The 17,597-nt window shown below is 46.7% G+C and overlaps 3 protein-coding genes across 7 annotated transcripts; 1 reads left to right on the top strand and 2 right to left on the bottom strand.

Moving 5' to 3' along the window:
- Window positions 1-1,874: 1,874 nt before the first annotated feature.
- On the bottom strand, window positions 1,875-7,540 carry LOC122371394. 2 transcript variants are annotated; one of them, XM_043347683.1, is made up of 2 exons: window positions 7,005-7,540; window positions 1,875-3,514 (listed from the first exon to the last, which is right to left on the bottom strand). In XM_043347683.1, the coding sequence occupies exon 2, from the start codon at window positions 3,465-3,467 to the stop codon at window positions 2,829-2,831; it is 639 nt and encodes a 212-aa protein (XP_043203618.1). In that variant the 5' UTR covers window positions 3,468-3,514; window positions 7,005-7,540; the 3' UTR covers window positions 1,875-2,828. The 2 variants fall into 2 exon arrangements, with proteins under 2 accessions (XP_043203618.1, XP_043203619.1); XM_043347684.1 differs by having other exon boundaries at window positions 6,899-7,050.
- A 101-nt stretch (window positions 7,541-7,641) lies between these two features.
- Window positions 7,642-13,563, bottom strand: LOC122371393 (tafazzin-like). Of its 4 annotated transcripts, XM_043347679.1 has the most exons (4): window positions 13,282-13,562; window positions 12,613-12,741; window positions 10,486-10,634; window positions 7,642-8,590 (listed from the first exon to the last, which is right to left on the bottom strand). In XM_043347679.1, the coding sequence occupies exons 1-4, from the start codon at window positions 13,403-13,405 to the stop codon at window positions 8,192-8,194; spliced, it is 801 nt and encodes a 266-aa protein (XP_043203614.1). In that variant the 5' UTR covers window positions 13,406-13,562; the 3' UTR covers window positions 7,642-8,191. The 4 variants fall into 4 exon arrangements, with proteins under 4 accessions (XP_043203614.1, XP_043203616.1, XP_043203615.1 ...); XM_043347681.1 differs by lacking the exon at window positions 10,486-10,634 and having other exon boundaries at window positions 13,282-13,563; XM_043347680.1 differs by lacking the exons at window positions 12,613-12,741; window positions 13,282-13,562 and adding an exon at window positions 10,833-10,915.
- A 1,051-nt stretch (window positions 13,564-14,614) lies between these two features.
- LOC122371398 (dynein intermediate chain 2, ciliary-like) lies at window positions 14,615-17,420 on the top strand. Its single transcript, XM_043347688.1, has one exon. The coding sequence runs from the start codon at window positions 14,741-14,743 to the stop codon at window positions 16,856-16,858; it is 2,118 nt and encodes a 705-aa protein (XP_043203623.1). The 5' UTR covers window positions 14,615-14,740; the 3' UTR covers window positions 16,859-17,420.
- Window positions 17,421-17,597: the final 177 nt, after the last annotated feature.

The following is a 17,597-nucleotide window of genomic DNA, read 5'->3' as shown; positions in this document are numbered from 1 at the left end:
GCCCTTTTACAGACCTTTCTGAGTAATGTTCTCAGATTTGACCTCAGGTCAACGGTTTAGCCTCCAGAGGGCAAAAACTCCAAAAATAGCCGTTTTTACGAAAAACGTTTTTTCGTCAATAACTTTTGACTCATAAGCGCCATGACATTACTTTTGCCAGCATCGTGTTCCTCTCGTCGATACGCGTCGAATGAACTATTTGTTGACCTTGAAAGGTCATTTTGAAAATTTGACCTCAGGTCAAGGTCATGACCTGACCGAAAAGGGTCATGTTGCATATCAGTCGATCCGTATCGTCGAGCTGAACACATCTGACGTGTTTTCACCGCTCTAGCACGTCTCTATCAAAAGTTATAGCCAAAAAACTGCTGGCGACCGTTCATGACCTGAGATGACCTCAGGGGCACACAGAGGGGTCACAGGTGCATTTTTCCTATTCAGTGTGTCATGTTTACCTATGAACCGATGTTTGAGAGCGTTTTGAACGATATTCGTCCAAAAGAGGCGCATTTCAATTTTCTCCCATTGACTTATAATGGAGAGGTCGCAAAATTGACCTGACCTTAGGTCACAGATATCAAAAATCCGAGATATACATTTTATACATACTGTTACTCATATCAATCGCTGAAAGTTTCAAAGTGATCGTTCAGTCGGTGTAGCTATAGCGAGCCTTTGAACTTTTTCTGAGGTAAGGTCACTTGACGTGACCTGGTGACCTGACCTTGAACGGCCTAGGTCTGAAATTTTCACATGTGCGGAAATGATGTAGGAACACGTGTACCAAAAATGGCGGCGCTGCGCGCCGCCGTTTTTGAGATATTCGCGAAAAACCTGAGGGGGGGGGGCGTAAAAACGCCCCCCCCCAGCACGGCGCGGGTTAACGGAAATTTCTGAGTATGAGCGGCCGGCCGGCCGGCCGTGGTCACGCTTTTGCGAGGCTTATATCTCAGCAACCACTTGACCGAGTTACATGCGGTAATTTTTGTAGGGTAGCTTCATTCCTTCTACCAAGTATTGCACTATTCCCGATGCATGTGGGTGACCCCTTATGCACGTGCCACGTGCAAAACGAAGAGGTGTCACTTTTGTAATTGTTGCAAAATCTCGGTAACTACTTGGCCGATTGCGCTGAAAGTTGGCATGTAGGTAGGCACCCACTAGGCACTGCATATACATGTGCCAGAGTTGGGGTGCTGCTGCACGTGCGCACGTGCAGGGGTCGTTTCCAGATCTCGGGAACGGCTGGACCGATTGCGCTCAAATTTGGTACACGGTTAGGGACCGGTTAGTAGCGTGCCGTGCACAAGTCAGTTGGGACCCATTTTGCACGTGCGCACGTGCAGGGTGCCGCTTCCAGATCTCGAGAACGGCTGGGCCGATTGTGCCCAAATTTGGCACATCGCTAGAGACCAGTTAGTAGGGTGCCGTGCACAAGTTAGTTGGAGGTACCCCCTCGCAATTTCGCACGTGCAAGGCCCACCCTCTCGCTCGCTCCGTTTGTCGCCCCAAAAGGCGTTATACTGGTTGATATTCATGCGGTAGTCAGCTCAATGTCAACATTCACTGATTATAACACTGGCCATAATAAACGTATCGGCTATCTTTGTACAGCCATCTGGAAACTGCGTGGTAGGTATTCTTTTTTTTCGACAAAACCGAAAATAACGCAAATACTATGCTATCGGTCACTCGGAAATCGTAATAGCAAGACGCATGAGACTCCGCACCTTAGATTGACATTATCATCGTATTTATTTTCCATCCAGTTTGCCCCCAAAACCAAAAAGTTCATTTGCCCCCAAAACAAACTTTTGCATTTTATTGCCACACAAGGCGTACCTATACTTTGCTTAATGATGGACCCAATCGAAGGAGTAGAGCATGGCGCATCTATTTGCAGTGAGTTCCGACCGACTCATTACGTAGCCTTTGGGTTATTATCATCAGTTTTTCCAAAAAAAGAATACCTACCACGCAGTCTGCTGAGGGCTGTACGTTCACCAGTAATTCGATGACAAAAGAATGTTGACACATCTGTGGGAAATGGGAATGTACTGTCATCCTTACATAAACCTTTTGTAAAATATGAATGCATAACACAACCTGGAATACAATTACACACCGTAAACGCACATTATTGTCGAATACGGGTTGAGGCTTTCACAGCTGACGGAATTGGACGGCATGATCACAATAAAATTGAGCGGCCGACACGCCGAAACCTTTTCAATCTCGCATGTGTTGATCGAGCTCAACAGATTTGTAATAATAAACCAAGCTAAATAATGCATTATGTACCTAACCTAGATCCTCGAAGTTGATCAACACATTGTAAACGTAATATTACGCTCGAATGCATAGGTTTCTATAACATATGAATGTCATCGTCAACCCTTGCTGCGGAATCACGGCGAACACGACAACTGCTAGTACCGCTGGTGCCTAAACGGTCCTCTTTTCCTTGATGCAATACGACATGCAATAATTATGCATAGTGTTGATGCAATCATTGCAACCGCCAACCATATGATGCATGTTCGACAATTAATGATATTCTACTCAGTATAAGAGCATATTATGAGCAGGTAAGTTATTCTCAAAATAAAATGGTATATAAACTATCTGCTCGCCCCTTGACATAACGCCGGTTCAACCTAGCAAAGCATCTGCAAAATTCGCATTGATAATATACGCCTCCTAAAGATAGGCACTTAAATTTCATTTAACAATCCCAGCATAACAAAGCTACATCTATTCACCCAATAATAGCGTCCCAGGTCAGTGACTCCGGCCAACGGTCAGGCACTGCCGATCTCGTCAGCGCCTCACTTGGCGGCGGCGGCGGTGTCCTCTCGCAGCATGGCACGCACGTGCGCCAGGATGCACCAGAGCTCCACGAGGGCGCAGAGCAGTCGGCCCACCACCAGCAGCGCCAGGCACGCCACGACCAGCGGCGCCGGCAGCCAGCCGAGTGGGCCACCGGTGGACGCGAACAGGCCGCGCCGCATGCCCACCAGCCAGATGGGCAGCACGTGCAGGCCGCCGATGGCCAGCACGCCCCAGCGCGTCTTGAAGCCGTCGGCCATCACCCAGCGACAGAGCGGCGGCCCGTCGGCGATAATGGCCGCCTTCCACTGGCCGCCGGCGCCGCTGTTACAGACAAAGCACAGCCACTCGAGGCAGGCGACGAGCCACCCCCAGTCAAACAGCACCGACCAGAGCATGGTTCGACCCACATTGTCCAACACTACATCCAGCCAGGCACCAAACGTGGAGCATTGTTGAAGCCGGCGCGCTGCCCAGCCGTCCACACCATCAAGAGTGGCCTGTAGAGCGTAGAACAGCACCATCTGTCCGGGCTGCTCTGCCCAGCACCACCAGCTGGCTAGAAGGCATGCCAGCCGAATATAGCCAATCAAATTTGGCACATAGAGGAGGATCTGTGCCTCACGAGACAAAACCATCCTTGTGACTCTGTGCGTCCCACGGAGTCTCGTCTCTGGTGTTGTGTCTGGAGAGACAAAAAGTTTCAAAACAAATATATTTTGATTAAATAGAAAAGTTAAGCCATAATAATGGATTTGATTCAGCAATGAATCAAAACATTTCGCTTGTATGGTGCCAAATTACATAGGTACTAGGGTGTCTCGAAAGTGGGGTCAAAAAAATTAATTCACTTCCTATAGCAAAAACCACTTGCATCTAGCCTTATTATGACATGAAATGATGATTAAAAAAATTTCATTTAATGTTAAGAACAAGCGCACCTCGTCTATTGTAACCCTTTCCTGACAATTTCAGGCGTTGCAGTCTCCATAGGCTTTCTTCGGTGTTATTCTCACGTAAACCGTGTAAATGCGTTCTCGCTTCAGCTTGCGATCTTTCAACGAATCAATACATTTGTTGCATAAACATTTACTAAAACACTTTCCTAGCGCAACATATCCAAAAATTGCTACCTGAGTGATAATCATCCTGCTGACAGTAGGTTATGCTAAAAGCTAATATCAATGTCGCTGACGAGGTAAAATGCAGTAAGAATGCCAACACACATGATATACGGCGTTTTCTACGTTTCTGTCTTGCTCTTGAGCGCACTCCATTCCAATTTTTTGTCCGGATAAGTGGGAGGTCGAGCCTTGACTTCGCACGGCTGACAATGATATCGGCCGTCATGGCCGACACGCTTCTGCGACACTCTTCTGCGCTAGCAGCATTCCTCTGCTTCAGGAATCATCGGAGAACATCGCTTCTCCACGGAAGCTGCGTGCGAGGAAGACTAGCGGATCCAGATTTGCATTTTTTTTTGGGGGGGGCAACTCATGTAGGTAGGAGCCAAACCTAGCGTAACCCCAAATCCTATTTTCTCATCGGATTTAGGCCAGTTATTTTTCGTCACAGCCCTGACACGATGAACATTTTTTTTAATTAGAAAGAAAAAATATAGAAATGGTAACCCACCCGACCCATGCCTTTATATCACTTTGTATAAACACTTCACATTGCTTTTGTCGACCAGTTAACCCGCTCCGGGTCGATGCTTGGCGCAACCTTTGCGGGCCGGGAGGTGGTAAAACACCCCCTGTTTAACTCGGCTCCTGGGCCACGCACTGATTGAACTATGTTTCATTATCGTTGGGGGGGGCAAACAGGCCACTTTAGGCCTTTGAGGGGGCATAGCCCTAAATGCCCCCTCCCTGCAGATCCGCCAGTGTAAGAGACCATTGGAGATGGAGGAAGCTCTGCTGGGTGGACATTCAGGACCGGGACCACGGTCTGGTTACGGGTACTTGGACCGGGCTTTGCCATGGCCTGAGAATGAATGAGCAACTTCACCACCAATGCATACATCGACAGTCGACATGACCATCACGAGAGTTCAATCAACACTGGCGCGGCCGCAGCCCCTCGAGGTGAAACTCACCAAGCCTCCAGGCGGCTGCGGGCGTCGTTCTCGTCCTCGCCAAGTGGCAAGTAGGCTCTGGACACGAGACGGCTCACAATTGTGGCTTGGGTACTATGATTATGGTTAGAGCAGACGAAAGTTATCACTGTGTTGCTGCCGCGGTCGGGCTCGAGGGGCTCGAGTGTCGACTAGGCGTCTGTGGCGCTAGCGTGTCTGGTCCGAGTTCCGACTGAGATTATGGGCTGGTGCCGGACGTGGTTTGTCCAGAGTTTAGCTGCGCTGAAGCGAAGGTCGCATTACAGGCGTGACTTTAAAAAGTGTATCGACAACGTCTACACTAAATAAAGTCAATTAACTACTGACCTGAATCTACGCTTAAACTCTTCACCCACGAACTCTGCCTGAGACTTTCGTGAAAACCACCGTATTATTACTGCCACTAACACCAAGCAAAACCAATGGAGACTGCAACGCCCGAAAAGTAGGTGCAAGCTTTTGGAAATCGCGACTGCGCTTGTTGAAGACAATGGCTCATAATTTTCTAATTGCGATTTTCGAAACCAGCAGACTCGATTGCAAATGTTTTGGGCTATAGGCATGTCAACTTTATTTTTCGAGACACCCTAATAGGTACCACATCAATATGGGTAAAGACTGAGTTCAAAAGATAAGTTACAAACAGAAACAAAGCCTGACCATGATTCTTACAGATCAGTTGGGCAAACTAGACTTTTGGAATCAAAATATGGAGGCATCAATAATTTGATTCTGGTGGGAGGAGCCATGACCAAATATGGGCATGGAATCAATTTTTTGATTCATTTGGGTACACTTTTGACTTCAAATGAATCGTTACGGTTGAAAAAAGGCCCATGACGGTGAGATTTTTCTTTTAAAAGGTTGAAAAATGTGGTAGGTTTGCAAAAAGTGTTACCTCAAAGCTAAGAAATTGTCCCTTTGGCCTTGTGAATGGGAAAAAGACAGAGCCACTGTCCATCACGTAAAAGCTGTTTTGAGGGAATCACACTGTATGCTATTTTTGTATCATGAATCAAATACTAACCAATCAGTATTTGTGTAAAATGGCAAAATGAAATTTTTAAACACCTAATTATCATTGTTGTAGTGCTTTTTTATCATTTATATGGTTTTTACCTGTTGCTTCAGTTTTTGTATTCTTGACATTTAAAAATTGTGAATTGTTATCAAATGTAGTGAAGGTAAAGTACAACAATGCTATGGGTATCAGTTGTGGTGCTGAGGATACCACTAAATGAGAATACTAGCAAGATAAATGCTGTATTCTTGCAAGTCATTGTTGCCTATCTGTTAACATTACCTGTGAATCAAAATAATGATTAGCCAGCTGATGGGGAATCAATATTATGATTATCTGTTTAAAGTGAATCAATTCCTTGATTGCCTTTCACTACCTATAGAATTTAAGTTGTTTTGATAGGAGCAATATTATTTTGCTTAGGAGATAGTTCAAGCATTTCTGTTCAAGATCAGGCATGCTCCTTCTTGAAACACTCTCTTATTTTTATGTGATTGGTAAGTTAGAAATGGTCTGCATTTATGCCCAAAAAGAATCAATCTTTTGATGCCTCCATATTTTGATTCCAAAGGTCTAGTTTGCCCAACTGAGATAGCCTGACAAGAACCTCACTCAAGTATTTAAATGAAGAAATGCAGAAAATTACTGGAGAAATGTGAAAAATTACAGAAAGCACAGAATAACAGATGACATGCAAATGACAGATAATGCTAAAAAATGATTCAAAATCAGCTTTCTTGTTTATCTGTCAATGAGTGAAGGGCCCTGGCCCAGGGGCAGCCGACTCAACTGGGCAAAGTGGGACTAAAAAGTGAAAAAATGGAAAGTCACATCACAAACCGGTGCATTTGTGGTTTCTACAATTTCAATTCATTTACAAAAATACAAATATTTACAAAAAGGCAGAGAAACAGAGATCCGGCCAAACCCACCTGAGCATGTCAGTGCAAGTCTTCACATTTCACAACTGGTATATACTGCCTTGTCACAACCCACTGAAAATAACTTCACTGCAGATTATATGGCAGGGGATCTCACCTGATTTTTTGAATTTTTGTTATTGAACCCGCAGAACAGCTCAGTTGCCCTACTTGAAAAATGGGCTATTACGGTATATAGGGCCTTGGCTATTACTGTCTTGCTGTTACCCTATTACAAAGTTCACCAGCTTATTTTGTCTCGGCTGCGCCACTTACACAACAAATATTGACTAGCAAATAAAAATGCGAGCGTCTCACCGACAGAACCAGCTGCTTTCTCCACTATCAGAGCAGCAACTATTTGGGCTTAGGTAGGCAAGACTTTGGCAAGACAGCAAGTTCCAAACAGATCTCTTGCGTCTGAACCTGAATCGTGTGCAGAAAGGGAAGATAGGTAACATATAACTTGACAAATTAATCTGGAATGATATGTCGGGTAACGGCTCGGCGGCGCGACTTTCGAAAAGCACAGACCAGACCAGAGCCTACAACAAAGGTAATCCTCACTATATAACCACCCATAGGTTCGGATGGAACTTGCTTGCAAAGTTCACACTTCATGATGGATCGATGGACCATTTCCCCATTTTCGGCGTACGATCACATTACTTGCTGCGGAAACTCGAAATTCGTATTGAAGAGTTAACAACTTCCTTGACAGAGATTAGAGAAAGTTGCCAATAATGCTGTGAATGGTTAAATGACATGTCTTGCTCGCAAAATAGCTTTGGACACGGTAAATTTCCTCATGCTCCGCCTCCCGTCTTGTCATGTCCGTAAGAACCCATACCTACATTCTTTTCGAAATATCGCGTGAATTCTGCCATTGATCATTCCATTCATTTCCGACTTAATATGTTTAAACAGTGTAATACAAGACAAGATCATGCCATCTATTGCAGCTTACAATGTTAACTCACCTTTTCAATACGGCATGAACAGTACCGCGATGCTTGTAAAAAAATCTACCTGGTATCTGCAACCGGAATCATGTAATCACCTGTGATCCTGTAGCTCAGATGAGAGTAGCACACAACTATTCTAAACTTTAATATTAAAATAAGACTACTGGCACAGACCTACTTGCATTGTAGCTCCAACTTGTCTTGAGTTGTAGTTTCTAGTTGACTGGTATCGCTCAGCGCGCGACAAATGTCTATTACACTGCGATTCGGGGAGGGAGTCTGAATTTGCACTGTGCGTGTCCGTTTGACCGCGCCTATACCACCCACCGGGTGTCGGCCGTCAGCTGGCCAGACGGGCGGCGTGCAGCTGCTCGGCCCGGCTGCGCAGCCGCTCCAGCTCGTCCTGCACGCGCTCGGTGACGGTGCGGCGCGCCTCTCGGCTGGAGGCGCCGCGCCGCCGCAGCCGCGCCACCTCTGCCGCCAGCGTCAGCGGCCGGCCGACCAGCACGGTGATGGTCTGTCCGGGCCGCGGCACGTACGGCGGCCGGTTGGGCAGCGCCGCGTCCATGCCCAGGTGCCAGTAGGGCAGCACGGTGGGCGTGCGCTCCGGCTCGGCCACCAGTCGGCCCACGCCCCACTTGAGCCGCAGGTGCTCGTGTTCGGTATTGACGCGCCCCTCCGGGAATAGGTGCACCCAGTCGCCGCGCCGCAGCCGCTCCACCAGGAAGTTCATGGCGCGCTGCCGACACACAGAGCGGTGCACACAGGGTCACGGAGACGGTATTTGTATTTCAGTCACAATGCCGTCCGATCGACGTACTAGCGGCGCCGACAGTACTACCGAACGGCGAACGCATTCTTTCCCCTCGAATTCCGATCGATCCCTGATTAATGGCGCAATGTGCTGTTGCTAGAAGTAACTGCCATTGATCAAGTTGATTCGTAGCAGTCTCAGTTTCAACTCGCATTTGCGCTTTACTACTTAAAGCAGATAGCTACATCGTGAACCAAAAGTGACATTTTTCTTCTACCTAACGTATGTTTCCCTGTCCCATAGCTCAGTTGGTAGAGCGCTGGACTTCCGGTAGTGAGAGCCCCGGGTTCGAGTCGCTCCGGCGCTCGATATTTGAAGCTCCTGACGGGGATGGTCTGCGGTTGGTGGGAGCAGCCGCAGCCAGTTGAAGTCAGTTGAGTGGGGTAGGCCGTGTCCGGCTTTGAAGGGCACGTTAACCCGCGCCCCGCTGGGGGGGGGGGGCAGAATCTGCCCCCTCCCGTTTTTCACCAATAACTTCTAAACGCGACGCGTTACGCCAGCGACGTCAAACTTTCAGTACCTTATCATACATCAATTTGACACGTTCCCTGAAAATTTGAGCGAAATCCGTCGAGATTTTTTTTTTGAGAAAATGACGTTTTAGTGACGTCATGTTCGCCATTTTCGCCTCAAAAACGGCAAAATTTCAAACGCCGCTAACATCTTCATTTTTAAAGTAATCAAGACGTAAAAAAAGGTTACGTGATTCTACTTTGTCTATCAAATGGCTATCTCGGTTTTTTGAAAATTTTGGATTTTGGCCCAAATTTTTTTTCTCAAAAACCTTTTAAAATCCAAAAGTTTGAGTGTATCGAAAAAACCGGAATATATGTCAGAGAAATGGTCTATGTGCACCTACATACCAATTTTTAGAAGAATCTGTTAACAAATGTGGGAGTTATTCAAAATTTTGTGACGTCACGACACACATTTTTAATGATTTTTTTGAAAGTTCTAGACCTCGTACGGAAACAAAAATAGCATCATTCGATTCGCCGTGAAAAACTGCATCAGATAAACACCTTTTTAGGCCTAAAAAATCAACTTCAAAATTTGACCTCACTTGACCTGACCTTGACCTGACCTCGACCTGAAATTCATCCAGTGGTGGTCCTTATCACTAATTGAGTGTGCCTATTGAATTCTATGAATAAATTGACCCATAAAACATGTGTCGCACATGCCCTTTTCTATATTTTGTTTTTGGTGACCTGACCTGACCTTGACCTTTGAACGATATTGTAAGCAACGAATATTGTCATGGTAGCCTAAGAACACGTTTTGGGCAATCAGTCTCCGTCCATTCTTCGGTAACTACGGTGCAAGTCCGATACTGTAGAAACTTGCATTTTGTACCCTTGACCTGACCTTGACCTGACCTCTGACCTATTTAAGCAAAAAATTTGGGCTCTTAAGATCCGCCTCGTTGAGAGCTTTCGATTGCCGTTTCCCCCGTCTTTCAACGACCATCGGTTCGGAAGTTAGACAGGGGGGGGGGGCAGAATCTGCGTATGGCTGAATAGCCCAGCGGGGCGCGGGTAAAACTTTGGCATCGAAATTCTCCTGTTACCCGGAATTGCGCGATCGGACGGTAGGGGTCGGGGTCTACGCAACAAGCTCTGCTTTGCGTAGGCTTCGGCTCTGTCAATCCGTCCATTCAAACATTCGAGGCTCGAGCTAAATTAAAAAAAAAAAATGTTACTCGAAAGCTGAGAACGGCCAAAGGTAAAAATAATACCTTTGTCATTTATGACTAACATCTCACTACTTGTCTCACATATCATGTTCTAGAGCAGCTAGTTTACTTTAGTGAAACATACCTGATAAACACCTTCTCCGCGAACAATAGGAACACATTTTCCTGATGTGAAGAACCAGCAATGGAACGGACGAGTAAAGCAGATGTCGTGCGCCGCCGGCGACCACCGCATCACATCAGGACTCAGTAGGTGTCTCCAGTTCAGCATTCCTGACCAAGACCAGAGGTGAGAGCATAGAAAACAGGTGGGAAAGAAAGGCCGTGTTTACTTGACAAATTTTAAAGAGAGCTTCACATCTTGGGTGAATTCAAGGAGATCCATTTTAATTCATTGAAGTGTTTTGGTATCTACACTAAACTACACTGTCTTCATAAGTCACCTCATCACCTGCATAATGATTCTATTACAAATATTTGTATAGCTGTTTAATAAAACAGAAAAAATTGAATAAAGACATAACCAAAGCTGACCTAGCCTAACTTAATCTAGCATTTCAAAGCCTTAGTCACACCCAAGGCTATATAAACCAGGTAGAACGTTCCCGACGAAAAAGTGGTGACAAGCGATAATTAGTAGCCGCGACCCTCACTTGTTCAAAACTATATCCGCAAGCAGCATTTACAGGCTAGCGGAAATCGACCAATCGGCGTTCGGCAATACTCGACGCTGATTGGCCCGATGCTCGTGACGAAATTGCGGGGGACTGTAGCTATTCCCCTATGGCGTTTAATAGACTTACGGCTTTTGAAGGGGATTTATACCAGTTTTTGTTGGGTTTGAGGCCATTTTTGAGCTTGGATATTCTTTCTGTGACTTTTGACTGTGTAATAACGACATTTAATCATGACATTCTATATACTACCGGTGTCACATCGGCCAAAAAGACCGTAAGTACATGGGATAGACGGACCACTGCTGATGGGGCCACACATGTCGGCGTGTGGTCATCGGAGGTCCGTGAGGGTTCGACATAGACCCTTCATGGGTCGGTATAGGCCCGGTGGGTCCAGTGTGCAAGCCTATCGGGGGCCGGTGCTGACCCAACAGGGCCCAGTGGCATATAATGTAAGGCTGTCTAGGCCGACGTTGAGGGCTCATGGGGGCCATATAGGACCAATAGGGACCACATCAGTCAATCAGGGGCCATTTAGGCCAATAAAGGCACTTCAGGGGACTTGAAAAGGTCATTCAAGAGCTGTGGTGGGCCCATGAGGGGACGGCATTGGTCCAGCAGGTGCAGTCAGGGGATGTGCCCGATGTTGTACGGGTATCTCAGTGGCCCATTTGGGCATATCAGTGACCAATTTGGACCCAGCAGAGGGCTTTGTAGACCTATCAGGGGCTGGTGATGGTTCATCAGGGGCCAGCGTTAGTCCATCGGGGCACGGCATATGCCCATCAGAGGTAATTGCGAGCCCACGCTGAACAATGATGGCCCTTCAACGGCCCCTAATGGATCTACATTGACCCATGGGCCATGATGTGTCATGTATGCCCCTATGACAGGCCTACTCAGACCCCTGATGGACATTCCCGGCCTCTGATGACCCTATACTGAATGCTAAAGGGGCTCTAAGTTTCTCCAATAACCCTTCGTCAACCCATTATTACCATACGCTGGCACTAGGGGCCCCACATCAGCCGCAGGGCAGTCCGTGCCATGACAGCATGTCTTTTCGGCCGATATTACATCGGTAATATTTATTAAAATCATGATTTTATGGTGTCATTATATAGCTAACGGTCATAAGAAATATATTTCAACTCGAAAACAGCTCCAAACAGCATATAATTTTAAAGAAACTCCTCCGAAATCCAAAAGCCTATTCGGGTCCATAGAGAATAACTGCGGTCCCCCGCAATTTCGTCACGAGCGTCGGACCAATCAGCGTCGAGTACTGCCGAGCGCTGATTGGTGAATTTTCCGCTAGCGTGTAAGTACTGCTCGCGGAACAAGAGTTCGTCGACAATCCTCCACAAACGTCTGTCACCATTTTTCGTAATGCTAAACAGCCGGAGCGTACCCCCCTGGTCACACCCAATGAAAAAGTCCACAAGAAGTGCAATGGACAAAGATATGCTGCAACAAAATTTGTCTAGTTATTTCTGCCAAACCACACTGTGCAAAACAAGAGTAAATCCACATATGACACATGTTACTTGGTCAGGTATAGAGTGACAGCTCACCATTCAGAACAGGCTCATCCAGGCATGAGTAGTGATTGGAGACAGTGACCAGGCCCTGGCCATCAGCTCTGTTTCCTACCAGTTCCAAAAGTGCCTCTCGGTTAAATACCTGGCTTCGGCTTAAGTATTCTGAAAATATAAGGCAAGCATTCATAAAAATTAATATCTGCATCCACATATCTCATAAAATCTACCAAGTATGGCGTGCAACATATTGAAAATTAAGCACTTTTTGGAAAAAGGCTGAACTATGTGCAGTTTTTCACTAATAGCTGTTAGCCTAAGTGGTCAATTGGAATTTTCATGTAATTTGCACATAAAGTCAACATCAAATTTGTGACCTTTGGCTCTAACCACATAGGCTATTTGCATTATAGCAAACAAGCAGCAGCTGAGGGGTTGAACAAGAAGCAGGGGTGGAGATCTGTCAAAATGTCACGGGGATCCAGGCCAGGCAGATGGAGGCAGGCTGGATGCAGTACCATTGACTTACAAAGCAGTAATTTGTTTTCAGGGGGGGGGGTCCTGACCCCCTCCCCGATCCCCCGACATCTCCACCTCTGACAAGAAGGGAGCAAATAAGAAACATAACAAGGAAAGAAGAGCACATTTTCCTATCAAGTTGTATTTACTTACATCCTTACCAAGGCAACATCTAGGGGCACTTACCAAAAAATATTTTTGACAGTACTCCAACAGGTGGAACAATGCAGCTTTTTCTAAGTTTCCATAGCCATGGGTGAGATTTCATGATAGCAAATGGCCATGCTGGGATAGCTTCTTTATGAAGCATTTTAACTTGCTTCAGGGCAAAAAATGCCGATAAAAAAATGCCGGATGCGATGGATAGAACGAAATCAAGGTATACAAAAACTCATGAAGAAAATAATGAAAAATTACAGGAAAAAAAGACCACGACCACCCGAGAGATATGTAAACATCATAAATAACAAAAATACAAACGCTCGAGAATAAAGCGTCACTAAATGGCTTAGCTGCGTCAGTAATGTATTCAAAAGCCGGTTCTTGGAATTTATGAAAGGGGAAAGTATTTGAATAAAAATAGTGAAAACACTCTATTCTATAAGTCTTCCAGTTAATAAAGATCATTTTTCAGGCATGATTGAAATAATTCATCCACTTTTTCACAGTTCGTTTTCAAACACTGGTAATAAAATACAATAAAATAAAATACAATAAAATACTTTTACTCAGTGAAAAATAATTTTTCCTACGGGCATAGATCTGGTAGCTTGTTTCCATGACAACTAAATTCCGCTCATCAGCTGATGTCTGCATTTACAAGTGATGCAAATTTGTCATTCTGTTCAGTGCTGCCAGATTTGGAGGATTTCCGCAAATCTGGAGGATTTTGAACTCTATTTGCGGACAAATTTCGCGTTTGGAGGATTTTTGATTCTGGAGGAAAATCTGGAGGATTTGTCACCCGATTAATATATTCAATTTCATGGAAAAATACAACGCGTTCAAGACTCAAAAGACATTTTCCTGCCCAGCTTCACCCTACCCGTTAGGATATATCACTGCCCTTTATCACCGTGAGACTGGAATGTCGCAGTCTGTAGCTATATCCACGAATATCATGGTGACTATTTGTTCCTATTTCGTGTACGATTGTACCATATGTTTTTGAAGGTACCGAACTACTGGCGGATCAAAGGGGGATATTTGGCGCAAATTCCCCCCCCCCCCTCCTGCAGCGTCCAAAATCGAAGAAAATTTTCGTTTTTTTTTTCAAGGATAAAACGAAAACTAAACAACTTTTATTATAAAAAAGCATCTTTTAAACTACACAGCAGTGCGAAAGGAATCGAAATCCGATGAGTTTTTAGAATTTGGAGAAACCTTTTCGGAGATATGCCCTCCCGCAGCGTCCAAGACCGCCTATCTGGATCCGCCAATGGGATTTGGAGGAATCTGGAGGATTTTTGTAACTGATCTGGAGGATTACAGCCTTCTCCATCTGGCAGCACTGATTCTGTTGCGGTGATGTTTGAAAGGGGTAGGAAGTGTGTACGTTAGGGTCATTCTTAAAATAAATTTGGTCGGAGAGGTCAAAATCGAACATATAAATTGTAAGTCGTCGTTTTCCCGTGAACCGATAAACATGAAGCAGTCAAGAGTCGGCATAATGGACCCGAACACAAATCCGGATGCGAGAGGTCGCAGATCATCGATGGCTGCGCCTTCGCAGATCAACGAATTTGGTGGCAAATCTAAAACAACAATCAAACCGGCAAATCAGCTTCAGCTCACCCCAGAAGAACTGAAGGAAGAGTTTACGCGAGTTCTGACTGCAGTAAATCCTCAGGCACCCAAGAACCAAGTGCAATTCAGCAACAATGCGCTAAAATTCGTCTCAAAGCCATGCGACGAGGGAACTCTCATATTGTTCACCCAAAAAGGCTATCTACTGGACGTCAACAGCCCTGAGGCTCAGTACCAAATTAGGATGGATGCAGCTAATGCACCACCGCCCGGCGGGGCCAATGAAGACGGTGCGGATGAACAAAATGCCAATGATGAATCCCGTGAAGGGGATGGCGAAATTCAAGGGGCCGGCGAACCTAAAGCAACTTCAGATGATGCTGAAGCAGTAAATGTAGACCAGAGTGAAGAAGCTGGTGAGGCTGAAAAGCCTGCAGAAGATGGAGCTGACAATGCTGAGGGCATGCCTGGACCACCAAAAAAGAAGCTCCCAAACGCATTTAATTTCTGTGAGCGTGCATCTCAAACAATGAACCAAATGTTGAAGGAAGCTGCTGTAGAGACACAGCCTCCGCCGAGATCGACACTGTCATCAAACGTGAATGCGTGGAGCATTTATGACACATACCAGTCGAACTTCGAGCAGCAACAGCAGGAAAAGCTCCAGGCGCAGGGTAAGGCACACCCGAAACCTCCGGCACCCAAGCCGGTTCACGTCAGCCTCGAGCGCAAGGATGAACAAGAGATAATTAAAGTCAGTAGGCAAAGTCGGACGGTGGAGCGCATCGTGAACCAGAACACATATGACGAGATAGCTCAAGACTTCAAGTACTATGAAGATGCATCGGACGAGTTCAAGGAGAAAGAAGGCACAGTTCTCCCCCTCTGGCGGTTCAGTTTTGATCCAGTCAAAAAGCTGGCCGTGACGGACATATGTTGGAGTGAAACGTATAGCGATTTGTTCGCTGCTACGTTTGGATCATACAATTTTCTGGGTCAGAGTTATGGCCAGGTGTGCTTGTACAGCCTGAAGAACCCGACGTACCCGGAGTACCACCTGTCGACCAGTTCCGGTGTTATGTGCGTGGACATCCACCAAACGTACCCGCACCTGGTCTGTATCGGCATGTACAACGGCACTGTGAGCGTGCTGAGTCTCCAGACACAGGGACGGGAGCCCGTCTGTCTCAGCAAGACCGTCAAGGGCCGGCACGCGGACAGCGTCAACAAGGTGCGCTGGGGACCGGATAACATGGACGGCAACCACAACTTTTATTCGGTATCGGCCGACGGACGCGTCATCAACTGGCAGCTGGTCCAGTCGGAGCTGCGTCTGACCGAGGTCACCTCGCTGGGCATGCCGGAGGTGAAGAACGAGGGTCCCGACGGCACCGTGATCCCGGTGCGCGGCTGCGGCTCCACATTCGCCTTCCACCGCACCGACCCGTCCGTCTTCCTGGTGGGCACCGAGGAGGGCAATGTCTACAGGTGCTCCACCACCTACTCGTCCAGCTTCCTGTCAGCCTTTTCTGCCCACATGCAGAGCATCTACAGCATCAGCTGGAACTTCTACCACACAGGCATCTTCGCCACGTGCAGTGCCGACTGGACCGTGAAGATCTGGCAGCAGGATGTGAGCTCGCCACTATTCGTGTTCGACCTGGCAGCGCCGGTGGGCGACGTGGCCTGGGCGCCCTACTCGTCCACCGTGTTCGCCGCCTCCACCATAGACGGCCGCATCCACATCTTCGACCTGGATATCGACAAGTACCGTCCTATCTGCTGCCAGGCCGTCATCGACATGAAGAAAACGCGCATGACGCGGGTCTCGTTCAGTCTGGCACACCCAATCGTCCTGGTCGGAGACGAACGTGGGAACGTCACCTCGCTCAAACTATCACCTAACCTGCGCAAAAAGCCCAAGGAGGCCAAGAATGCTGACGCCAAGCGGCTCTTCGAGATAGAGCAGGAGAAGATTGAGAAGCTGCTAAGCATAGTCAGAGAGCCAGCCGCGTAACAGGGAAGTCCTTAGGTGGTGTCGTACGGCGGATGTTTAGCGGTGCCGCTTGTGAACAATTTTCATAGGGAAATAATTTTGTTTGGAAGGGCAGGCCAGCTCCTTGGCAAACCAGCGGTGATGTTGTTCTGCACATACGTTGGGCATTCCATGCGCTTACATCAGTGAGTATGGAGAGCGAAGTTGGCTGGGCTTACCCATGTGGAACCTTGTTTCAAATGACAGTGAAGCGTCAACCAGCGTCATTTATGCGGATTTGGTTAGCTCGTTCTTTTTAGTAGTCTGGGAGAGACACTAGCCATGTTTAATTTTAACCTTAGTGTTTTGAGGTTGAACGTGCCTCAAAATGTCACAATGCATATTTTTACAGCACATGATTGTATATTGGAGATTACTCGAAAGTGCTATTTTCGGCTTCAAAAGTTATACTATCGCCAGATGAAGGTAAAGACTACAGCGCCGTAAACCGACGAGTGATGTGGCTTACATCACGTCCAAATTGTCAAACACCCTCGGGCCATTGAACCAGTGATTGAGTGGAAATGCTACTGACCCCTCGCTGTCCCATATATCTTCACGTAAGTATGTCTTCCGGTAGGGGCCTCATGCTCCGCATTACGGGTACCGAATTCACGTACCGAGGCGAAAACTGGGCTGCAACGTCGATATCTGATATCTCATTACTATCATCAACCTTCGCTTTCACACTGTCGCATATTCGCATCCTTACCGGCCGTCA

This window comes from Amphibalanus amphitrite, unplaced genomic scaffold (genome assembly GCF_019059575.1).
Source record: "Amphibalanus amphitrite isolate SeventyFive unplaced genomic scaffold, NRLGWU_Aamphi_draft 001239F_arrow, whole genome shotgun sequence".
Classification (NCBI taxonomy): Eukaryota; Metazoa; Arthropoda; class Thecostraca; order Balanomorpha; family Balanidae; genus Amphibalanus; species Amphibalanus amphitrite.
The sequence above is the reverse complement of the archived record's forward strand: the minus strand, read 5'-3'. Positions and strand labels throughout refer to the sequence as shown.